The sequence below is a fragment of the Miniopterus schreibersii genome (genome assembly GCF_964146895.1).
Source record: "Miniopterus schreibersii genome assembly, chromosome: 5".
Classification (NCBI taxonomy): domain Eukaryota; kingdom Metazoa; phylum Chordata; class Mammalia; order Chiroptera; family Miniopteridae; genus Miniopterus; species Miniopterus schreibersii.
In genome coordinates, this window is record NC_138106.1 from 58,415,208 (window position 1) to 58,441,615 (window position 26,408).

At 33.9% G+C, this 26,408-nt stretch overlaps 1 protein-coding gene across 2 annotated transcripts in view; it reads left to right on the forward strand.

Moving 5' to 3' along the window:
- CIP2A (cellular inhibitor of PP2A) overlaps window positions 1-26,408 on the forward strand; it is a 36,987-nt gene that overhangs the window by 812 nt on the left and 9,767 nt on the right. For both annotated transcript variants that reach the window (XM_081138547.1, XM_081138548.1), the window contains exons 2-16: window positions 3,808-3,955; window positions 5,676-5,788; window positions 6,626-6,720; window positions 7,229-7,325; window positions 8,179-8,301; window positions 8,455-8,600; window positions 11,426-11,501; window positions 16,003-16,221; window positions 18,324-18,483; window positions 20,267-20,408; window positions 21,494-21,593; window positions 23,103-23,221; window positions 25,147-25,342; window positions 25,823-25,897; window positions 26,003-26,113. In XM_081138547.1, the coding sequence (XP_080994673.1) occupies window positions 3,808-3,955; window positions 5,676-5,788; window positions 6,626-6,720; window positions 7,229-7,325; window positions 8,179-8,301; window positions 8,455-8,600; window positions 11,426-11,501; window positions 16,003-16,221; window positions 18,324-18,483; window positions 20,267-20,408; window positions 21,494-21,593; window positions 23,103-23,221; window positions 25,147-25,342; window positions 25,823-25,897; window positions 26,003-26,113 (1,920 nt within the window). The remainder of the gene's footprint in view (window positions 1-3,807; window positions 3,956-5,675; window positions 5,789-6,625; window positions 6,721-7,228; window positions 7,326-8,178; window positions 8,302-8,454; window positions 8,601-11,425; window positions 11,502-16,002; window positions 16,222-18,323; window positions 18,484-20,266; window positions 20,409-21,493; window positions 21,594-23,102; window positions 23,222-25,146; window positions 25,343-25,822; window positions 25,898-26,002; window positions 26,114-26,408) is intronic.

The window sequence follows — 26,408 nt, forward strand, 5'->3', positions numbered from 1 at the left end:
GTTTTTAATCCTAATGCTGTTTTTCAGTCCTAAAATACTGAATTGCTTTCATTTTTGTTTTGTTTTGTTACCACTGATTTGTGTCTACTTAGTCTGTGTTAGAGGTTTTTTTGCTCTTAATCGGCTGTCATTTGTTATGCATTCATGGAATGCCAACTAACATTGACCTCCGTCTAATAAAACACAATTAAGCTCAATCAAATCTTATTTTAATTCTCTGTCGCAGCTTCTATTAATATAGAATTGAACATAATTTTAAAATATATTCTGTTATATTAACCATGTGATAAAAGGTTAAATTACCAAAGATAGCAAACTACAGCGCAGAGAAGACGATGGTGAGTGGTACACCAACATTAGTTCTTCGTGAAACTGGAGTGCGTTAAATGTGCTTTTGTTTTCTCCGGCTTCACTGGTGCTCCTTCTTACTACTTAAGGTGCCCATCTCCTAAGTACATTTTTTTTTCATTCATTACCTCAACAAATTTCTGCAAACCTAATAATGATGGTGTTAGCTGTTACATGCTAATGCTTTACTTCTCAATTAGAATACAGCAGTGTGCTAGTGGACCCTCAAGCCACAGCATAAGCAAGGCTATTAGTTTTATTTTTAAGATAAAGGAATTATTTTAAATATTAATTTGAAACGTTACCTGTCTTTCAGAATAAACAGGTATGTTGTGAATCTGAACACCGTGTTACGGTGAATTGAAGGAGACTTCAAAGAAATTTGAGGCTTAACAACTTGGTACTGTGTTCCAAACTTTCAAGGGGTTTACTGAAAAATCTACCATTTAGAGAGATAACATACATTCAGTGCATAACCTGCAATAATCTTAACTAAAGAAAGAGCTTGATAGTTTTTTTTAACGTGTATATTCAAGTAGGTACCATCTATATGATAATATTGGATGTTTCTAGCTCCCTATAAGGTTTTTTTCAATTGTTCCTTCTCACGAAGTTCAGATAAGTGGACTTATACAATACATACTTTTGTATCTGGTTTCTTTCACTCAAAGTAATCTCTGAAATTCATTCATGCTGCACATTTTACTCTTTGATTAGTGTAGAATTTCATTTTATACATTCACCAGTTTATTTGTATTCTGTTGATGGGCATTTGGGTTTCCAGTTCTGGGTAGAGTTTTAATAAATCTGTTATAAGTATTTTCATACATTTTTTTTGTGGATGTATGCACTAATTTCTCTTATATACCTAGAAGTGGAATTGTTAGGTCTTACAGTTTATGTTCAGTTTTAGTTGAAACTGCCAAGCAGTTTTTCAGAAGTTACACCATTTTACCCTCAACCAGCAATATATAAAATTTGCTGTCATTCATCCATACTAATCTTTGGTGTTTCAGATTTAAAAGTTTTAACCATTTTGGTGATTATAATAATGGTGGATATCTTTGAGCAACATGGAGGATACAAAGAGAGATGGTTATTCTGTGAAAGGATATTAACTATTCATTCTGCTATCCTGCTGCACTTCTGCTAATTTTTCTTTATAGTCCCATGCAGAAACTGAGCTTTGAATTTTTCTTATTATTGGCAGAGCTGAACTGGTCTCAATCTTTATGGGCTTTCATGGCACTAATCTTATGTAATGATTATGAGCATTGATTAGGAACAGTGAATCCCAGTTATGCTACTATAGTGTGTGCTTCAGTTTACTCATCTACAATACAGTTGGCACCTACCTTGCAGATTATTATGAATATGAAAAGAATTAACATACATGATGTACCTAGGGCAATGCCTAGGCCAGAGTATGTGCTAAAGTATTAGTTATTCCTAAAATAAATTCTATTTACATAAAACACTCAGTGTGTATGAGGAAAGAAGAAAATTTGTAAAATGACTTTTAAATTTTACATTGTAGCCCGACCGGGGATGGCTCAGCGGTTGAGCATCGACCTAGGATCCAGGTGATCAGGGTTTGATTCCCGGTCAGGGCACATGCCCCGGTTTCGGGCTTGATCCCCCAGTCGGGGGCATGCAGGAGGCAGCCAATCAATGACTCTCTCATCATTGGTGTTTCTATCTCTCTCTATCCCTCTCCTTTCCTCTCTCTGAAATCGATAAAGATATATTTTTTAAAAAATAAAAAAATAAAAAATAAATTTTATATTGTAATAAGTAATTATTACTTGTTAGAGTATTATGTTATTTAAATACAGTTCCAGTCCTGAAGGAAATTGTATTTAAAGCAGAAAATGTCTTCATGTAGAGGGCTAGCTTTGTATGTAGGCAAAAGGACAATGCTCAGAAGGTTCCTTATCACAAAGTATCTTCTATCATTTCACCTTTGGAACATTTTTCAGTATTTCAGGTTTTTACTTTAATGTTGAAACACATAATCCTTGGGAAAAGATACCCTGAAGCTCCCTTATCAGCAAAGCTTTAGAAGAAAAACTGTCATCTGGGTAAGGGAATAAAGGGACACAGAAAGGAAAGATTAGAGGAATGCTAAAACAGCTTTCTTAGACTTCATCTTTTAAAAACAAAAATGTTTAGAACAGATTTACTCTAACTCTAAAGTAACTAACTGGTTTTCCTTTTTCATAGAAAAGGTATGTTTATTAATAAATAACATTCAGAAAGCATTTTCAAAATACATGGCTGTCTAACAACTGTTTGGGGTCTTCAGTCCCAGCTTTACCTTTTCGAGGAGGTAGGGCGAGTGTGGTTTATAGGGTTATAAAAAAGGAGTAAAAAATGGAATAGCCCTAGCCAGTTTGGCTCAGTGGTTAGATTGTCAGCCCGCGGACTGAAGGGTCCGGGGTTCGATTTCGGCCAAGGGCATGTACCTCAGTTGCAGGCTCAGTCCCCTGCCCTGGTTGGGGTGTGTGCAGGAGGCAACCAATCAATGTGTCTCTCTCAGATCAATGTTTCTCTCTCTCCCTCTCTCCTTTCCACTCTCTCTGAGAAAAGCAGTGGAAAAAATATATATATATCCTCAGGTGAGGATTTAAAAAAAAAGTGGAATAACCAAAAATAAAATTTGTTTATGCCTGACCTGGCTACTTAAAAATTTTTTTAAACTTCCTCTTTTGAAATCTCTAATCTCTGGGCTCAGCTACTGTTTGGGGGAGGGAAAAGGAATAATCACCTACTTAATCACATAGGTAAGCCTCTGAATTTAGCTACTTTTCACTTTCCATTGTCTCCCTTAAAGTAGGTGGAATAAATGTACTGGAATTCGTTTATTCAATATATCGGTAGTAGAGTATTGATTTGTAGTTGATGCCTTCATGAGTGTTCAGTGTAGTAGGGAAGATAAGTATTGTTAGTCGGTAGGGAGGATATATATATTGCTAGGTGATCAAAAGTTTGCCAGTTTATGAAATAAAAGTATAATGTACTATAGGATAGTGTAATAGGCAAACCTAATGTAGTTGGTGGAAGAGGGTTAGAAAAAGCTTCTGGAAGAAACAAATTAAAGCTGAGACCCCAATGATTACATTAGCCAGTGAGAGATGGGATAGGTAATTAATCTTCCAGGCAGAAATAACAGCATGTATGAATTTTCGGAATTGGGAGACTGGCAATGGCACTTTGGAAGAACTTAGTTTTTATTTGAAATGGAAAAGAGATAAAAACTGCCAATTAAAAAAACAAATTTTTTTACATTGAATTTTAGAGAAAGAGGGAGGGAGAGAGACAAACATCAATCGGCTACAACCCTAACCAGGAATAGAACCAGCAACCTTTTGGTGCACAGGACATACGATGACCAACCAACTGAGCCACACCAGCAGGGCACCAATTTTTAACTAACACATTTTAATTACTATTTTGTAGGTAATTTCTGGACAGAAGCTTACACGATTATTTACATCAAATCAGATATTACCAAGTGAATGCTTGAGTTGCCTTGTAGAGCTACTTGAAGACCCAAACATAAGTGCACCACTGATCTTCAGTATCATCAGTTTGCTATCTCAGTTAGGTAATTTAATTTCCATTTTTCGTTTTATAGATGATGTATGAATTTAACAATTTTTAAAGGGCAGATTTTGTTATAGAATCTTTAGGAGAATGATTCATATTCAAAAGATTTCTTCATTGCAGGACCTTACAGAATACTTTTGCTTTGTGGATATCTTGAAAGGGGAATATTGTATGCATGCTTTCTTAAAAATTTTTGGAACAAAGAATCTCAAACATATCAAAGGTTCAGTGGTCTACAGATAATGCACCTTCAGAAATGCTGACCTACTTTTGAATTAAAAAAAAACCAAAACTACATCCACATAATGCCAATATTAAATACGCTGCTTGGAAAAATCACTGCTAATGATAAAAAACAATTGTCCTTTTTTGATAGACTACACTTAGAGCTAAGGGTTAAAATGGTGTTGCTTTTTCTATTTTTTCCTACTTTAAGCTTTAGTTTTTAAATTTTCATTTAATAGTTACCTTTTTTCTTGATTTGTATTTGGGGGTGTGGTGAGATACTTTTGTGTATGATTATAAAATTAACATGTGCTTATTATTGAAAACAAAATCCCAGTGATCCAGAAGGATTGACGTACAGCATGTTCAATAGAACTTTCTTGATGAAAATGTTCTGTATCTGTTATCCAATATAGTAGCCACAAGCCACATAGGACTATTGACCATTTGAAGTGTGAATACTAGACTAAGGAACCTAATCTTTAATTAATCTATATTTAAATAGCCACATGTGGCTTAGTCTCTACCAAATTAGACAGCATAGTATAGAGAGTAAAATAAAATGAGTCTTTATTCATCACCACCACCCTCCTCATCATTTCCACTTTGGGAAAAATATTGGAGAGCTTTCTTAATTGTTTGATATGTGTCTTTCCAGATTTTTTTTTTATGCTATAACAAATAATTTTAGATAAAAATTAACAAATAATTTTGGTTATTTTTAACGAAAATGGTGTTGCAGAGCACCACTTGTTTTCTTTTATACTTGTTATGTCTTAGATATCTTTCTATAGTGCAATCTTTTTAATAGCTGCCTTGTACCACATTGTAGAGTAATATAATTTATTCAGTGACTCCACTAAGGATGTGTACTCATGTATGTTCTTTTCTTGAGTTTTTGCTGTTAGAATCAATAGTGCATGAATATTTTTATTCAAATATTACTGCGTATTTGTTGAATAAATTCCCAGGAGAATTTTCAGGACATTGTTCAGTTTGATAGTCATTACTTAGTTGCTGTCCAAAAAGGCTATGCTAATTCTAACATCCACCAACCATATGTATGAGAATGGCAGTCATTTTCAATGTTGAAATATATTAAAATGATCTTTATATTTGCTTTTTAAATTTTTATTTATTTTTTAGTTAATAGACTTCATTTTTAGAGTAGTTTTAGATTACAGAAAAATTGAAATGATTTTTAACAGTAAAATTTGTATAAATATGTAAAGCAAATTTTTTACTTGAGATTTAGCCCACATTGAGAAATCATTTGTTTATTGGCAAAAAAGGAAAAGCGCACACTCCCTTCTCTTTTCCAGCTCATGTAATTTCTTGACTAAACTGCTGAATTGGAAAGTATTTGTAAATTAGCCATACCATATTTGATGTTTTTATATAATGGCAAATTTAATAGGGAAATTAAAATTATTTCTTTCAGCATAAAGATATATGTAAAATTGATGTTTTGTGCCTTTTATTTTAATTTACAGCTGTAGACAGTGAAACCAGAGACTATCTTCAGAATACATATAACCTGAATAATGTGCTGGCAGGAGTGGTATGTCGGAGCAGCACTTGCCACAGTGATTCAGTGTTTTTGCAGGTATACACACTGCACTGTACTTTTCATTTAGTACTTGTTCTTCCTTAATTTCAGATCAAAATTGATAGTATCTATTAGAAACTAACTTATAGCGTATATGTCAGCATAATACTGTAGATTAGGCACATTCTTGCCATTAATAAATTTAAGAACAGGTTGATCACACATGTACTACTATTTAAAAGTTGTGAAGAAGGGAAGCTTATTCATATCTTGCACTATTACTAAAGAAAACAAATCTACATTATAACTTCTTTGACAGATTGTAAACACAAATGTCAGCATTTTGAGATAAATGTTATTCGCATTAAAATTGTAATTTGAGTTGGCATATAGTCTCAATTTGTTGAGGAAACAGTCTACAAAAATTGTAGCTATAGATTTGGTCTTATTTAGCATAGACTCAAAGCTCTTATACCCATTATTGAACCTAAAATGCAGTTGTAAGAAAGAAAAGTGTTGCCAATTAAACTGACATGAAATTTTAAAGATGATGAATGTGAAAAAATGTATATAAAAATTGATGGAATATATATGTTTCAACCTACATATAAGTTTAAGATGATTAAGTAAACCAGGTTGATGGAAAGATGCTCTGCTTGAGTTAGGATGTGTAAGAATATGTGAGTCAGGAGATGAATCCCAAGGTTCTTAGTAGTCTAACTACTTTGCATTTAAAATTAAAAAAGAGAACCATTTTAAGAAATGGAAAAGTTCTTGCTCTAAAGTCTGCCTCCTGAAATGGTGATGTGTTCAGAATATGCACAGGAGTCCATTTTGGGGAGCATGCAATATGTTTTTATGTGTTTATATTCATTACTATTTTTTTATTCTCAGTGCATTCAACTTCTGCAGAGGTTAACATATAACGTCAAAATTTTCCATTCTGGTGCAAATATAGATGAATTAATTACATTCCTGATAGATCATATGTGAGTATGCAACCAAACATATAACCAAATAATCTATTGGTTTATTTTTAAAATAAAGCTATGTAATCAATTTTACTTAGATAATTTTATCCATCTTTTTTAAACTGAGACTGATTCTTGTCTACTCCTTAGATGATTTTAAGGATCAAATGGTGTAAAGCACCTTTAATTTTCATAACAAAAATTTTTGAAATAACTTTATTTGAGCAGAAAAAAACGATTGAAACTGAAAGTTATATGTTTATATTTAATCTTGGTAGGAGAATATACTGATCAGATAGCATGTGATCACTCTTACAATTATTTTCATATTTCTGTGCTGCAATTTAATAGGATCGTTTCGTTTCAAAACATGAAATAAATGCGCAATACTATTCAAAGCTTGATGGTCTTCACATGTTAATCAGATTTTTCTTTTTGTATGCAAAGAGGAATTTATATGTGTATATTTTCAGTAATTTAAAATGAACTTATTGCTTTTTTTTTTTTAATTTTTTTTAAACAATAGTCAGTCTTCTGAAGATGAGTTAACAATGCCTTGTCTAGGATTATTGGCAAATCTTTGTCGACACAATCTTTCTGTTCAAACACACATAAAGACTTTGGTAAGAAGTTTGTTTGTAAAATGTTTCATTCTTGTTTTGTCGTGGGTTCTGTGTTTCAAGAGAATTTTATCCATCTTGTCTTGTGCAGCTGACCCATCAGAGTTAATGCAGAATCAAATTGACATACAAATAACTTGAAGTACTGCACCCTTCATATGTGGTGTTTAAGATGTTAGGGGTTAATGCAAGTATTGCGTGCTAAAAATTTTTCTTCTGCTAGTATCCCATTATTTGTTGTATTGAATAACACAAGGAAAGCTAAATTATTTTGTGCTGATAGAAGAGATGCATATCACTGGCAATCCATTTACCTCAGTCTTGTATTTCCACAAAATCAGTGGCAGCTCTACCAGAAAGACTCATGAGTAAATGCCTCTGATCAGCTACCAGTACTTGTGATAAGTGAAGGCACACTAAAGAGGTTAACTGACCCACCATTAGAAATATATTAGATCCAGGAAGTTTGTTGATTCTTTAAAGTGCTTTGTGGACAATTCCCCTGCTGTGTAATATACAGTATTACCTATTTAATTTTAAATTAAATAATCTCATTCATGTGTTGGATTATTCTGGTCTTATTTTGGAGGTGGAGGTTATTTTGAGCCATGGAAATGTTTGAGAAGTTACACTTTTATTCATAATCCCATATCCGAACACTGCTTTTCATTAAGATTGTACTTGTCTATACTACTGTAAGCAGTATATGAAAGTACCCTCTCCTTGAAATGATGTCTTAAGTTGATAATGATGATTAATAAAAGTTTATCTACCCTGTGCAAGATACACTTTCTGAACCAAAATATAAAACTTATAATTTTTCATTCTAACTTATTTTTAACTTTTTCTTCCTCAGAATAACGTGAAATCTTTTTATCGAACTCTTATAAGCTTCTTGGCTCATAGCAGTTTAACTGTAGTTGTGTTTGCACTTTCAATATTATCCAGTTTGACATTAAACGAAGAGGTTGGGGAAAAGGTAAATATGATTCTTTTTGTTACTATTTTTGAAGATAATTCTGAAGTTTATATTCTCTGGTAGTTTAAAAGAGAGGCTCTTTATTTAAGTTTTAGGATGGTTTCAACTTAACTTTTTTTTGGTATAATATGCTTTCCTTAATTTGTTTTTAAGCTATTCCATGCTCGAAACATTCATCAGACTTTTCAGCTAATATTTAATATTCTCATAAATGGTGATGGCACATTAACCAGAAAGTATTCAGTTGACCTATTGATGGATCTCCTGAAGAATCCTAAAATTGCTGATTATCTTACCAGGTATGGGTCTCTTTAACAAATTTTAAGACCTTTTTTTAAAAAAAACAACAACAACAAACAAAACAAGATGTTTCTGATAAATAAAACTTCGTTTTTAGATTTAGTAAACTTGAATTCTACTTGGTTCACAATAGACCAAATAAGAACATCTTGATGTGCTTTATTCCCATTCTGTTTGCTTTCCTGGCCTGAAATGTAAAAGTATAACGAGGGCATGTGTGTATGTTTTAGCCTTTGTATTAGATGAATAAACTTGTCATTCTCCACAATTTACAAATCTCGATTAATCTGTTTTAAAACCAGTTTAAATCTTGAACATTATGATTTTTTGAAAGAATATCTTTATTATGGGAACATTCATGTCAGTATGTCTTTGTGTGCTTTTTTCTTTTTTGTATAAAAAATGGATGTTTCCTTTAGCGGATGCCTCTATTGTGTTATGAGATAAAAATGAGAACACGTTTATATGTTCATTCTATCTCACTGACATTTCATATAATTATTTAAGTTTCGAGATCGATTAGCAACTGTTTCCCAAAGAGCTCATGGCCTTATTGCATCTTGAATTAAATTTCCCCAATGTCTAAGCTGCTTTGTGGTCCTAAGTTAGACAATTGTTGAAATTGCTTCAAAAAGTTAAGATAACGAATCATTCAGAAATAAGAAAATGTTTATTGAGCCCTACTGTGTTCAAGCATGGGGGAGGAGTCAGTGTTAGCAGAGACAGGAACAGGAAGGCAGTTCCTACACTTTAAGGAATATAGAATCTAGAAGTTACACAAAGATGTACGTAGTTCCTAATCTTTAAAGAACACAGAATCTAGAAGTTAAAAAAACAAAAGCTAAGCACTAGGGCAAGTTGACCACTACTCATATGGTTAACTGGTACTTTGTAATATCAAACAGCATTCACATTGGCATTTTATTTTTCTTTCTCTTAAGCATCAGTAGGTAAGAGAACTGTCTTCCAAAGTGCCCTCCCTTTACCTGCCCTCTCTTTATCTCTTCTAAGAATATTCCCAATATATTCTCATATAATACCTATTCTGACCACCCAAAGTGCTTATTTAACAGCTTCAGAGTAAACAGAAAAATTATTTTGAGTATACCTCTTTAGGAGGACAGAGAGATAATCTGATTTAACATTAGTAAGTGGTTGCTTAATTACTTCTATATATCTCTTAATTACGTTTATCTGTTTTCTGTCTAGCCTAGACCCCAGAGTCCCCTCTGGAAAGAAAATTATGTTGACCTCTTATTTACCTGCTCTATCATTTAGCAAAACATTCCTGTTCCAAAGTCTAACTTAATACCTGTGTTCCTAATTAAAGCTTGAGAAAAATCACACCTTATGAATATGTATGCCACATACTCATGATCTCTAACTTTATCTGGGCAGCACCCCTTATATTTATTCCCAGTCAGCTTTCTCTCACATTTTCTACAGTGGCTCCTTTAAATATTTGCTACTTTCTTCTTACCACTTTTCACTTAGAAGATGTCCATGTTCTTAATCTTTGTTTCACAGAAAAAACCCCTCTGAATTCCATATAATTGGAGTTTCCTCAGATATGTTCTAGGCAAAGTTACCTATGTTTATTCCAATTTTTACTTAGTGTCCTCCTGTTCTGTTCATAAACATATCCCATTCTATGCATTAAGTCTCATTCTGTAGTATCTTCAGCAGTTTCTCCTATCTCTTCAGTGCCTACCATTCAGGTGACTCCTGTGATTTATACATATGTCCAACTTCCATCTTTTTCTCCAACCTTATGTCCTTTTTCAAGTCGGTGATCTGCCATTGTATTCATGGTGAATATCCACATTCTTATTATAGCCCTTCAAAATATGGTCCCTGCCAATCAATCAGCCTTATTTCTTCACATTTCCTTTCTTCTGTATAATCATTTCAGAAAATAGAACTACCCCTCGCTAGAAATGTATTTATGTGCTGGTTCCTCTAAAGCGCTTCGTCTAGAAGGCCAGAAGACTCTTTCCGTTGTATTTGACTCCTTTTTATTCTTTAAGACTAAACTCTGGGAAGCTTCACCTGGTCAGGCCTATTTCCACCAAGTCTAGGTTTGATACCCATCCTGTTTCATAGCACTTTATACATTTCCACTATAGCATGTGTTACATTACATTACTATATTACTATTTTTTGTCTTTTTGCTTCCATTCTTAGACTATTGAGTTCTCTGACAGGGCACTATTCTCCCAAATCTAGGATATACCAATCACGTAGAATGTAATGTGGTACCACTAGTACTCTTAGAGTTGTTTAACACAGGGCCCTTCTCCTTACCTCTATATCTGCAGAACCTAATTTAATGCCTGGAAAGTATAAAGGCTTTATAAATAAGTAGCTTGTCTAATTTATTAGTATATTAGTGTTCTTTGAATTTTACAACCTTTAAAAAATGGCTATTGAGGTATAGAAAGTTTCAATGATTTATTTATTGCTACATGGATCATTTTTTCACTGTCTTATAAGTGACAGAGCCAATTTATGTATATCATAATGGTAGAATGTGTTTCAAGTTTTAAGTATAAACTTTACGAAGACTATTTTATATTAGAAGCTCATAATAAATAGAAGAAAATATAATTAAATGTTTTGTACATAAATATTTTTATGTATCAATTTTATAATCTTATTTGATGTATTTTTTTAAAATTTTGTATTAGTTTCAGGTGTACAGCATAGTGGTTAGACAACAATATACCTTACAAAGTGTTCCCTCAGTATTTCCATTACCCGCCTGGCACCCTATATAGTTATTACAGTACTATTCACTTGATGTATATTTTTATTTCCAACCTAGGTATGAACACTTTTCTTCATGTCTTAGTCAAGTATTAGGTCTTCTTAATGGAAAGGATCCTGATTCTTCTTCAAAGGTATGTGAAAACATGACTATTTGTTTTACACTTTTTAAAAACTGTAAAGTGAGGAAAAATCAAAGTGCACAGTTCTCTCGATTTTTACAAACTAAACATAGACATACAAGCAGTGTCTAGATCAGGAAACAGGACACTGCTGGTACTCTAGAACCCTCCTCAAATCTTTATACACTGGTACAGTAGTCCCTTTGGAAAACTGTTTCACGGTGCCTACTGAGCATGTGTATACCATGTGAAATAGCATTTCCACTCCTAGCTACATAGGCGTGAGAGACATGTCCATAAGTTCACTAAAATACATGCAGAAAATGTTAAACAAATAGAAAATGAAATTTTAAAAATAATATCATTTACTGATTTTTAAAAATGTCAAATGCTCCTGGCCGGGCGTGGCTCAGCGGTTGAGCATCGACCTAGGATCCAGGAGATCAGGGTTCGGTTCCCGGTCAGGGCACATGCCCGGATTGCGGGCTCCATCAATGACTCATCATTGATGTTTCTATCTCTCTCTCTCCCCCTCCTTTCCTCTCTCTGAAATCAATAAAGATATGTTTTTAAAAATATATAAATAAATAAATATGTCAAATGCTTTTAGGGGATAAATCCAACAAAACATGTACAAAGCCTCTACTCTGAAATTATGAAATATTGAGAGAAATAAAACACCTAAATAAACATGTATATACCAAATTCATAGATAGCAAGAGTTTACAATAGTAGGTTAATCAAAATTACAGCTGGTTTTAGTGTTTTTTGTTTCTGTATTTGTTTTATTTTGGTGTATTTGGAAGTTGGGAAGCTGATTATAAACTTTGTATCATTATGCAAAGGTCCAAAAATATCCATGGCTATCCTGAAAAAAATGGACAAAATTGGAGGACTTATAATACTACCAGATATCAAGATTTAATATGAAACGACAGTAATTAAAAGAATGGAACAGAGTACAGTCCAAAACCAAGCCCATAGTTTATGGATCATATTGAAACAGTGTAGTCTTAAAAGTATGGTAATTTCACTAAATGCCACTGAGTTAGTTGAATATCTATGGGAAGAAACTGAATTTTGACCTCTATCTCACACCAAGTGAGAAAATCAGTTCCAGAAAATTTGTAGATTTAGATGTGAAAGGTAAAACAGTGAACTATGAACTTTTAGAAGAAACACTTAGCAGAATATCTTTATAGCCTTGGAATAGATGAGGATTTTCTTAGACAAGGAAAAAAACCCACCAACTATACAGAAAAAAAGTTGATAATTAGAACTACATTAAAATTAAGAGTTTCTGGTCATGTAAAGTCCACCAATAAGAGTGAAAAGGAAACTCACAGCATGGGGAAAGTTATCTATAATACATATATTTAAAAAAAGAGTCTTATCTAAAATATATTATTTAAAAACTTGTACATATATGTCAGAATAAACACTGAACCCAATAGCTAACCTAAACAAAGAAAATTTGAATTGGTCAATAAATATGAAATAGTTATTCAACTTGATTAATATTCAGGGAAATGCAGATTTAAATGGTGATGCAATACCACGGCATACCCACCAGATGGCAGATGGTTAAGTTTAAAAATAGAGATAAGATCAAGCATAGATGAGAATGGAAAGAATTCCTGTGTCCCAGTATGCATGGGCTGAAAATTGGTACAACCACTTATGAAAACTGGTATTATCTACAGTCAAACCTCGGTTGTTAAGCAAAACTTTGGTTCTCAACCTGACACTCCTTTCATGCTGATAACTACTAACATTGTACACATGCATACACCAGGATCCAACCATTCAACTCTTAAGTATTTACCCCAAAGAACTGAGTATGTATGTTCACCAGAAGACATATGCTAAACATAGCAGTACTGCTCATGGTAGCCAAGAATTAGAAACTCAAATGCCATCAACAGTGGAATGGGCAGATAAACTATAGTATATTTATACACTGGAATACAGTCATACATCGCTTAACAACAGGGATACATTCTGAGAAGTGAAACTTTGTATGAACATCATAAATGTAGTTACACAAACCTGGGTGGTATAGCCTAATACACACCTAGGCTATATGGTATAGTCTGTTGCTCCTAGGCTACAAGCCTGTACAGCATGTTACTGTACTGCATACTGTAGGCAGTTGTAACACAGTGGTATTTATGCATCTAAATATTGAAAAGGTACAGTAAAAATACAGTATAAAAGATTTAAAAATGGTGTGGTATATAAGGCACTTGCCCTGGGTGAGTGAGTGAGTGGTGAATGTGAAGGCCTAGAACATTACTGTACCCTACTGTAGACTATAAACACTGCACACCTACACTAAATTAATAAAACATGAGATTAAATCAAGCACAAGGGGAAATGCTGCAATCAAGATGCAATAAACATGAGATCTTTGAAGGTGCTACTGGCATAACAGCATACTGTTTTACAGCAAACTGGTTTTTTATAAGTAGAGTACATTCTAAAATGATTAAAGCCCGGCCGGGCATGGCTCAGCAGTTGAGCGTCGACCTAGGATCCAGGCGATTGGGGGTTCGATTCCCGGTCAGGGCACATGACCGGGTTGCAGACTTGATCCCCAGCAGGGGCGTGCAGGAGGCTAGCCTATCACTGACTCTCATCATTGATGTTTTTATCTCTCTCTCTCTCCCCCTCTCCATCTCTCTGAAATCAATAAAGATATATTTAAAAAAATAAAATGATTAAAAAGTATAGCATAGTAAATACATAAAGCAGTAACACAGTCGTTGACTAGTATTAAGTATTATGCACTGAAAATAACTGTATGGCTATACTTTTATATGACTGGCAGTGCAGTAAGTTTGTTTATACCAGTGGCACCACAAACACATGAGTAGTTGCTCTCTGGCATTAAGATGACACTAAGTGATGGGAATTTTTCAGCTCCATTATAATCTTACGGGACCATCATTATATATGTGGGCTGTCATTGACTGAAATGTCATTATGTGGTGCATGACTGCACTCTAAAGCAGTGAACGTGTGTGAAATGAAACTGCATGCAACATATGGATGAATCTCACATAATGCTAAGCTAAAGAAGCTAGACATAAGAGTATACACTATGAGATTCCATTTTATATACAGGGTGGGGCAAAGGTAGGTTTACAGTTGTGAGTACATAAAACACAGTTTATTCTTGTATTATTATTTATTGATTATTGTATTTTCCATATGAATAACTGTAAACCTACTTTTGCCCAGCCCTGTATAAAGTTCCATGTGATCGTTTAATATAAACTGGTAAAGTGATTGAAACATTTATGTAGTAATACAAAGATCCAAGGATAGCTAAGATAAAATTAATCTATGTGTCAGAAATTGGATGTGGAGGAGTGGTTCCACATGGCCTTAGGAGGGGAAACAAGTGGGTTCTGGGGTTCTGGTAGAATTTTCTTTCTTGATCTGGTTGCTAGTTACACAGGTGAGTTCACTTTGGGAAAACCATCTAGCTTTACAGTAGCGATTCACTTGTTTACCTCTCTGTATGTTATACTTACAGAGTAAGTGAACTTGAGAAAGTATTTTCTTGTAAGATAAACAAGAAACTAGTAACATTCCTTGCCCCTGGGAGTGTAACTAGAGGTCAGACTGGTACATACTTTTGACTCAAGAAAATGTATTACCTACTCAAAAACAAGTACTACAATTTATGTTTAAAAGAAAACAAATCAAAGATTGTTATCATTTGTTTCATAGTAAATGCTAATGGGCTGAATTGTATTAAAATTAGGTACTATCAAGTTGATTAAACACAAATCCCAATTATATGTCATTTACAAGAAACAGACAAACGTAGGAAATAGGTGATAGGCAGAGAGATACAAAAAAAAATTTTTAAAGATAGGTCGGTGGTATATGAAATAAGGTAGAATTTAACTTAACAGTTAATAAACAGGTTGATGTGGGATGTTATGTAATGGGATAAGGCCCAACTATGAAGTAAAGAGGAAATGAGGTAGAATAGGGGAGCTAAGCAGCATAATGCTGACATGCAAACATGGGTTGGAAATAGCCATTCTTAAGGTTTTAAAGCTTTTTGGGATGCCACTTTTAAATATTATCCTAAAGTATGTAGTATGCTTTATAGCAATTCTTGAATCTTAGCATGAGAGCAAGTGCTAATCACTAATTTTATTTTTAAAATTAAAAATAAAAGTACATAAAATATATATGTACTTTAAAAAATTAAGTACTGTAGAAGGCATGTAAACATTACTTGAAGTTGCCCTTCCTTCTTTGGCTCTCATAGTCCTGTCAATCAGGAGTTACCAGCATTAACAGATTTCTTCGTAACTGTGTGGACCTGTTACTCATTTTGAAAAATAATACTGAAAGAAAAATTGGAAGCTGCCCCTAATTTTTATTGTATTTTCTTAAAAAAATGTATGTCACTTTCAGCTTTATAATTTGGTTGCTTTGTGCATTAAAGTCTAATGGAATTGACATTTAATGAAGACTTTGTATTGCACAGGTTTTAGAATTACTTCTTGCCTTCTGTTCAGTGACCCAGCTGCGCCATGTCCTCACTCAGATGATATTTGAACAATCTCCATCTGGCAACACCATTCTGGGAAGCCGTTCTAAATGTGTAGAACCTACTGTAGCTCTACTTCGTTGGTCAAGCCAACCCTTGGATGGATCAGAAAACTGTTCTATTTTAGCCTTGGAGTTGTTCAAGGAAATATTTGAGGTAATATTTGATAATTTGACTTTCTCACTTTTATGATTCTCAATGAATAGTTTGTTTTCAGATATGTTCACAATAGACTTCCAGTTCACACACTTTAGGAAAACTTCTTCATTACTAGGCTCCCTACCATTCAGTTACTGAATTTCTTTTCTTTGGCAGAGTCACAAATATTAGTGTTTCCTTTTTTTCACTGAATAGCATATATATATATATACTCCTGTCAGTGTAATTAGTAAAGGCTTATGGTTTGTATGTTTGTTGTTGTATGACTATTTTTTGAAGTAATCACATTCTGTCTATCTCAGTAGGTATGGTCTGCTCTCTTGAGTGGATTAACAGGGACATTGGATTCAGTCAGTGAAATGGCATGAAGCATGCCCCACACTTCTAGACACTAGTGAAATCAGACACAAAACGGGTCCAAGGCCACCTGTCACCACTTGAGCCAAGTTAAGCAGAGACAAGGTTGAATCATATATGAACGTTTATTCTAATAATGCCGGCAGTATGGAGAGAGCAGCAGGTCATCCTGAAAATTCTGCTCTAACACCTCCGGCTAGCTGGCTGATTATATAGGGCTAAAGAAGAAGGGCTGCGGGCAAGGGGAAAGGGGGGCAGGATAAGGCTGCAGGGCCTGTGGTCTGTGTGTCTCCTTCCAGGATCTTGAAGTCTAATAACAAGGTAGTTAATTTTTGATGTTAAAAACAGCTCAGCCCGTTCCTGGGACCGGAGAATGGTCAGCATTCCTGAGGGAAACTCCCGGGGGGGGGAGGGTCCAGGCACAACAACCAAGTCACAGTGTGTCCTATCCTTGGTAATAGACCCATATCCAGGCTCTGAGGTGTCTTGTCTTTTTATAGCCCTGTTTTTCTTCTTTCAGCACATCCTCCAGTTTCCCAGAGTCAGTAAGGTGAATCATCATTAAACAACTGTGGTTTTATTCCTATTACATGCCCTTCCCCTATCATTAGGATACAGACAAAAATTCTTGCCATAGAGGCCATTACATTCTAACAGATTCTACCATCAGGGTCATTTTGTATTCTCTACTGTTCTCCCTGTTTTTACCTATTCTGCCTATATTCAGTATCTTTCTAGAATTCTTCCCCTCTTCTTACTGAGTCCTATGCATAAACAGAAATGTGTATGAATGAGTAAATATATTTGTTAGGAATTATGCACAGGTTGTTGTGTTTTAAGTTAGTCTTGACTGTTAACAATCAGTTTTAGTGTTTCAAAAGCCCTTTGAGATTCTTCATGGGAATTACTTGTGGTTGTAAAGCATTAAAACTAGTGCCTATATAATTGTTGTAATTACATTTAGCAAATTCAGGATACTTGTCTTTAGTATACACTTTTAATTTAAAATAGTTTTTAAGTCACAAATATAGTCTATTTAAAAACGTCCTGTTGCCTGTCCGGGAGTGGCTCAGCGGTTGAGCGTTGACCTAGGATCCAGGTGATTGGGGTTTGGTTCCTGGTCAGGGCACATGCCCGATTGGCGTGCAGGAGGCAGCCAATCAATGACTCTCTCATCATTGATGTTTCAACTCTCTCTCCCTCTCCTTTTCTCTCCCTGAAATCAATAAAGATATATTTAAAAATAAATAAATAAAATAAAAATTAAATAAATAAATAAAAACGTCTTGTTTGCAGTTGATTATCCCAAAACCTTATTGTTCTGTGTGAGAAAGAAGTCATCATAGCCCTCAACACTGGATAAAAGGTAGATTTTTTTTTTAAAAATATGTTTTTATTGATTTAAGTGAGAGGGAGGGAGAGATAGAAACATCAGTGATAAGAGAGTTATTGATCAGCTGCCTCCTGCATGCCCCCTATTGGGGATTGAGCTGGCAACCCTGGCATGTGCCTTGACTGGGAATCGAACCTTGACCTCCTGGTTCATAGGTTGATGCTCAACCACTGAGCCACACTGGCTGGGCTAAAAGGTAGATTTTTAATAGAAGATACAGGTCAATGAACTATTAAAGTAATTATAAAACATTTAAAGAAAGTATTACAGCTCCATGATTATTTCTGCATTCTGTATTGCATCTTTTGTTTTGTTTTGTTTTTAATTATTGGTGGTGGTTATGTTCCAGGATGTCATAGATACTGCTAACAGTTCCTTAGCTGACCGTTTTGTGACCCTTCTGCTGCCTACAGTTCTTGATCAGCTTCAGTTCACAGAGCAAAATCTGGATGAGGCTTTAATAAGAAAAAAATGTGAAAGGATGGTCAAAGGCATTGAAGTTTTATTAAATATCCTTTACTATTATAAACATGGAAACTGAATAACCACTCACTTTTTCCCCAGCATTGTATTTCCTGCACTTTTATCTTTAGTTGTAATTTTGTAACTTCTCATGCTTGTATCTATTCACAATTATTGAACTGAAGTTTAAACTACAGAACTAATTCTCAATGAAGAATTTCTATAAAAGTTATTCAGATTTTTTTTTCTTAGTTTTGTGCAAAACTTTTAAGCTAAAGAACATTTTTAGAAATGCTTTTTAAATTTGATTTAGATATTATTATAATTTTAGATTAGGAGCTAAATTCTAAATTAACTGCCCTGTTACTTCTGATGTTAATTGTTGCCCCTGGATGATTTGTGGTGCCATCTTTGATGGAGTATATCATAATAATAAATGTTGGTAAAGGTGTTATTATTTTAGCTCAGTAATATTTAGTTGTATTTTAAAAATTAAAGCATATATGTTTTTAATAAAGGTGACATCACACTTGGTAATAAAACAGACAAATATTATGAAGACAAATTAATTCATTTCAAGAAAAACCTTGAGTACAGTTAGTGTCACTGTTTAACTTATATATACTGATTTCCTTAGGTCTTTCCTTGCTAACTTTTTTTTTTTTTAAGATCAGCTGATTCTAACCCTCCAAAAAGTCCAAATCTCAGTTTTTAAATATTTCATTAATGCTTTAATCCTTTTTTAAAAAACCAGCAAGGAGCCATTATATCTGAGCCAGATCTCTTACATTTGCCTAGTTAGGTTTCTTTGTATCTAAGAGCAGGAAGAATTTGCTCAACTTTGTCCTGCCTTAGAGCAAACTCTGTATTTCTTTACTCTTCTCTCTGAGCTGCTGCTTCTTAATTTTCTTCTTCCTTTACAACAGTGATTCTCAACCTTGCCTATTTATTAGAATCATCAGGAGGACATTTAAAAAATACTGACACCAGAACCTTACTTCTAGAGATTCTTATTTAACTGGAGTTAAAGGCTAGGGGAGAGGAGTTTAGGATTATTTATTTAAACTACCCAGGTGATTCTGACATACAGCTAAAATTGAGAAATTGCTGTAGAGACACATGAATACTTTGGAGAGGAGTTTAGGATTATTTATTTAAACTACCCAGGTGATTCTGACATACAGCTAAAATTGAGAAATCATCGCTGTAGAGACACATGAGTACTTTGCTTGACGTTAATGATATCTATAATATATTCAGGCCTTCTCTCAAATTTGATACCAAATTTGACTCTTTTAATCAATCAATTAATCAATTTTTAAGAGAGAGAGAAACATCAATTTGTTTTTACACTTATTTATGCATTCATTGATTGGTTCTTTTATGTGCCCTGACAGGGAATCAAACCCAAAACCTTGGTGTATCAGGACAACCAACTGAGCTACCCAGCCAGGGGAAAACGACCCTTTTTAAATTATAAGTATTCAAAATAACTTACAATATATAAAGTATGAGAAAATAACTTCCTTTAGTTCAACAAATACTTACTGAACCGTTGTGATAACCTGCTAGCAAAAAACTAACATCTAGTAGAGAAACAGATTCTTTCTCTTTTACCTTTAAGTCAGAAACTGTTGGTGTCAGTCTCATCTCTAGCCACCTAAATGCTCTGAACTCTTGTTTCCTAATCTGTCATTGAGCTAATGTAACAATAATTATACCAAATTTCAGTGAGATAATTTGCATGAAATCATCCTAAATGCTGTAAAGTGCTATACAAATGTAAGGCTTTTTGAAAATTTTTTGTTCATGTTCCTTAACCAAAGTTACCTCTATGTGGAGATGATACTCTAAAAGTGCATGTTGCTAAAATTTTGACTACTATCAAATGTACCACTCTGATAGAACAACAGTTTACATATGGCAAGATTGATCTGGGGTTTGGAACAAAGGTAGCTGATTCTGAATTGTGGTAAGTATATGAAATCCAAATTGCAAAATGGTGAGGCCAAACTTAATAAACATCAAAAGATGAAGTGATTCTCATCTCTTTTGGGGGCTCATCTTTGGGGTATGTTCTATTAACTAAAGGTGTAGCAGAGAATGTTTTCATAGTGAATTTTTAGAAAATTCAATTCATAGATCACATGTTTCTGAAGAAAGATGTTAACATCTGTGATCTGTTTTTTATCGGTAGGGTTTGTTTTGTCATGTTTTAATTTACTGTGATTATCTAAGGGTCTTTTATATTCCTGAACATTTCTTTTCTGGGGGTCCTTTTTGACATTACCTTAGTAATTATTTTTATGTTTATTTAATTTTATATGTTTCAGTGGGAAAGCATGAAAAAATGGATAGCTTTTGTTATAAGGAAATCAGTCACTCCTGGAGGTTTCCTGATAACACAGACAACCCTTCTACCCTAGTGTGTTAAGACTTATGGTTAAAGGTGACACAGTAACGAGATTATTTTATTCCCCTCATTCCACGTGAATTAATTCCATCCAACAATTATTTATTGAGGACCTGCTAAATGCTAGACACTATGATTTGTTCCAATTTTCATAAATATCATAATTGTCAGAATTGCACTCTGCAGTAACAAGGGTTATCTTTTTACCTTTTTCTACTCCCTTTTAAGCACATGGCTGAGCATACAGTTTAGGATGATTCATTCAGTAAATATTTTTTATTGCCTCATGTTGCCCTCTATTGTTGACATTTCAGTGACAAAGCTAAGAATTAAGTGGGTCATGTTACCAATGCTGCTAGTAATTTGAAGCAGAAAGTTGAAGCATGGTGGTATTTAAGAATAGAAGAAGAAATGCCGTCTAAACTTAATGCTGATTTGTTCTCTTTGGGTCTTAGGTTAAAAGGATGTTGGTGTCTGTGATATTTTTTTCTTTTCAATGATTTTTTACTTCTCAGAAACAATACTGTATCTTCTTGAGATTTAAAAACAAAGATGTTGGTTTTTCATTTCCTTTGGAATTATGGACAGAAATAAGCTCTAAGTAACTTTTGAGTTAACTAATTTAGATATGACTTCTATTAAAGCAAACTTGCCGCTGATGTAATTTTGAAAACTCTTGATTTGATGAACAAACTTAAACATTTGGTTCCTGGTATGGAAGTAAGCTTCTACAAAATCCTTCAGGTGAGTTCAAACTCTTCAAATAACTGAAGTTTATTCATATGTAAATACTTCCTAATATATGTTTCTGTTTTAAAATTCTTAATTTTTGGAAGATGATTTTCATAGAGTTAGCATTCAGAAGAAAGTTTAAGGTTGTTAATTTTCTTAAATAGCTATAATATTTTCACTACACAGTTACTTTACAGTTTCGCAGAAACTGAACTTAAGTGCTCCTGGTTCTACTGTACAGAGTATTCATGAAAGTGACGCTTCCTCTCTTTTTTGTATCTTCAGTTTTCTTCATTTTTATTGGCATAGTGGTAATGAGGGGAGTGGTATTTGTTTTGGGTTTTTGTTTTTAGTTGGAGTTGATGAGGTAGGGTATTAAGGGGCTAGGGAGACATTTGAAAGAAAAGGACTTGATTGTGAATGATAGGATTAGAGAAGGTGTGCAGAAAATAGCTACTTCACAAGTTTCGATGATAGTAGCTGAATAAGAGCTCTAGATGTTTACCTTGATATCTATAAAACCTGGTTTATGACAGATACTTAACAAAAATATGTGAATTAAGTTACTATAATAACTTAACAAAGATGGTTCTTGTGTCTCTCTAGGCACAGTAGAAACCAAAACTGAAACCTTAGCCTTGCGCCACTTATACACTTTGAGAGCATAATGCTTAAGAGGCGGGGGTTCCAATATTGATTCCACCACTTATTAGTCACTGCAGACTTGAGCCAGTTATTTCACTTCTCTGGGCTCTGGGTTCCTGACTATAAGATGCAAATTATGATCCTCCATGGGGGGAGTTATGGTGGCTTACCATGTGGGTTATGAAGAAAAGGATGGCTCTTATGGTTCTGTGGCATTAGATTATACTTGAGTATCTAGAAGAACTCAATGTAGTAAAATGTTGTAGTCATAAAGGATTCATGTTCTAATGTTCTCAATTTTTACTCAGCTTAAAAATGGAGTCAAATTGATTTTATGTGAATTCTTAGGAGATATTTTCAAAATAGGTGATTTGGGGTTTACAGTACTAATATAAAGTATTTACTGACATGAAGGACTTAGACTTTAAGTATAATTGTTTTAGTCACTAAATTAAAAAATTTTATTGAGTTAATTTGAATTTTATTTTTTATTGCGTTAATTTAACTTTTTACTTAATTTGGAAGTGATTAGCTATTTTTTCTTTTAGCCAGTTTTTCTTTTAAGTGGTAGCTAGAAAAATAAAACAATAACTCAAAACATTTGTCAGTTGATATATTATTTCATCAAAATATTTAAGACATGATTTTCATAGGCACAGTCAAAAACATCCAAAATCTTCGCCAGATTTTTAAAGCTAGTGTTAATATTGATTGCTAAGACTATTAGAACAAAGTAAAAACTAATAAATACATTCAAACATCAAATAGAAACACTTTTAGAATTTGCCTAGAATTATTTTATGATTTAGATCTGTTTACTCACTTGACATTACTTATTCTTTCTGCCTCTTGTTTTCTGGTTCCTGATTTGCTTAGGATCCACGCCTGATAACTCCCTTGGCCTTTGCTTTAACGTCAGATAATAGAGAACAAGTACAGTCTGGACTGAGAATATTATTGGAAGCTGCTCCACTGCCAGATTTTCCTGCTTTAGTGTGAGTTGTAATCATTTTCAATGTACCTCTTGTAGTGCTGGAATATCCTGCTGTGTTTCTTTAGTAGGCCTCAATATAGACAGATGAGAAAATTGGTGAACTGAAGACTTCATTGTAATAGTAATTTTTCAAGTAATTAAAAAGAAATTGATTCCAACAGAAAAGACCAGGTGTATACTCAGGGAAAAGCTAGATCCAGATGGTTGAATATGTTAACCATGTACTGTTCCTCTCTGTCTAGTAACTCCTGGACTAAGCTTACATCCTCCCAATTTAGTTCCTCTCTAGAAAGAGCTTTTCCTTCCCAACTGTTTAAATAAGTCTAAGCAGCACTGTCATTGACCAGATCTGGGTCATTTGCCAAGGCCCCCTCCTTGCCAAGATCTGGGTCAAATGCCAAGGGGTTAGCTATGAGAACTACATGGACTGGAGGTTGGGAGTTGGGGGGTGTGCGAGATGGGGGATGAGAGAATTCCCAGAGAAAAATTCTGTGCTTTTATCAGAAAGTGGAATAGATAATGACCAGGCAAAATTATCCACTATACTCATTAATTTCAAACATTAAGAGAATATTTGCAATTGTGTTTGAAAAAATTTTAGTATTTCAGAGCTGTCTATAAACTAAATGGTTGACAAAATTTCTAGTAGTGTTATACTTTAAAAAGTTGAAGTGCTTTGTATAAATGTATTTGCTAAAGTAGTTTGAGTAAACTGAAGCAGTGATAAGTAGGTAAGACATTTCTACATGCCAGGGGTCAGCAGACTATAGCCAGCAGACAGGAACCTGTTTTTGTAAATAAAGTTTTATTGGGATAGGGCCACATCCATTCATTTTCGTACTGTCTGTATAGTTTGTGTCTATTTTCATGATACGATGTCAGTGTTGGGAAGTTGTAACAGAGACTATATAGACCCTCGTGCCTGAAATACTTACTACCTTGTCCTTTAAGGAAAAGTTTGCTAACCTCTGCTGTTTCTATTAACTGACTTAGCAAACTTATTTTTCAGAATGAATTTAAATAGTCATAAATTCAGAGAGAAAGAACTATGGAAAACAAGACCTAGAAATCAATCAAAATTCCCTTTATTTTATAATAAATATTTTTAAAGAAATAAATGGACAAAGGGGAGCGTCTCAAGTCAGGATAGAAATGTTGGTGGCCTGCTTGCTTGAGCTGTGGTAATCTGACATGAAGCAAAACCCCCTATACTTCAGAGTCATTGAAAGTGGGAGTTCATCTTCTGTCTCTGCATGTCACGCATTCCCACCATTTCACTGTGTCTTAGTTGTCCCTGTCTTATTTGTATTGTATACTTTTCTCTGTGGAAACTATTTCAGATTCCCATTTATAATGTGCACATCATTATGAGTAGTGGGACCTCTTTGAGGAAGGGAATTTGAATTGAGAACTGATGATAAGGAGTCATCAGTTATGCAGATCTCATAGGAAAAGTGTTCTAGGTAAAGAAACAGCTTGTACAAAGGCCCTGAGACAGGATAAATGGAAGGGGCAGAATGGAAGTTGGGTTTGTGGGAACACATACTGAGGGAAAAAGGGAAAGGGTGAAGAACATAGATAAAGGCCAGGTGATGTTGCCCATGGTAAAGATGTTCTTACTACAACCAATAATGTTGTACTTAATTTTTACATACAAATTCATAGTCACAAACTAGTTCTAGTGCCTCGAAACCGGAGGCGGAATAGTTATTATAAAGGGTTGTAAGTAGAAAAGAGTTTCCTCTAGCATATTTAGATATTTCCCTAAATCCCTCTTCATCATAGACTCCAAGGTTATTTCAAAAATATTCAAAGATTTATATTCCCAAAAAGACCCATTCTAAAAGATTCTCCAATTCTGTACTAACTCTGCCTTTTGTTCTGTTTTTATGTAATTATTTCTTACTCATTTTGATTCTCATTCAGACTTGGAGAAAGTATAGCAGCAAACAATGCCTATAGACAACAGGAAACAGAACATATGCCCAGAAGAATGCCTGTGCAATCATTAAATCACAGTTTTCCAACATCATTAAAATGTTCAACTCCTCCACTTTTGAAAGAGAGAGTTCCTGGATTGAACATTGAGGACTTAATAGAGAAACTTCAGTCTGGAGTGGTGGTGAGTGATAAACAGCCATTATAAATGGGATTCTGCTCACTACATACCAGTGAATATCAGCCCCAATTATAACATTTATTTAAACAACATTAGATGCAGATTTGATTGTTGAAATCTTTTAATATAAAAAGTAACAATATTATGGAAAGTTTGGAAATAAGAAAAAAATCAGCCATAAAATTCCTATATTTTAACACAGCTATCATATATCCCTACTATTACCCTGCCAGCCCACCCTCCCCACATTCTCAGATTAAAAAATATATTTTAAATTACCGCAAGCATTCCAAATTTTATCCGCATATTCTTATACAATAGCCAGATTAGTGAAATGTTTGTGAATCACCTGATATGACATTCATTATTTTTTTTACTTGTTATTTATTAAGTTTTAATGATTTAGTTTTTTAGTAGGCATTTCTTTATTTTGTCGGATGTTAGAATTTTCTGATTTTTTGACCCAATTGTATTAAAACTTAGGTGAAGGATCAGATTAATGATGTGAGACTATCTGACATAATGGATGTATATGAGATGAAACTGTCTACATTAGCTGTGAGTACAAGCTTATTTTAACTATGTGTAACAATTAAGCCTTACTAAATCTTTTCCAGTTAATGATGAAGATTAATGCAGTGTATTTTTGTTTTGTTTTTATAGTCCAAAGAAAGCAGGCTACAAGATCTCTTGGAAGCAAAAGCTCTAGCTCTCGCACAGGCTGATAGATTGATTGCTCAATATCGCTGTCAAAGAACTCAAGCCGAGTCAGAGGTCTGTACAATGTAAAGATACATCTAATTAGTAGAAAAATAAATGAAGTAAAATATGTACAAAGTTGTATCTTTGTTGCTCTGGTTGAAGTAAATTGTCCTCAGCATTTTACACTACTCCCTCTGTCTTGAGACCCCTTCCCTTTAATTTTGATTTCACTGTTATCTTCTGATTTCCTTTCTACCCTAATGGATATTTTCTTAAAATTTTTATTTTTATTTACTTACTTAAATTTTTTAAAATCTTTATCGTTGAGAATATTACAGGTGTCCCATTTTTCCCCCCAATTGACTCC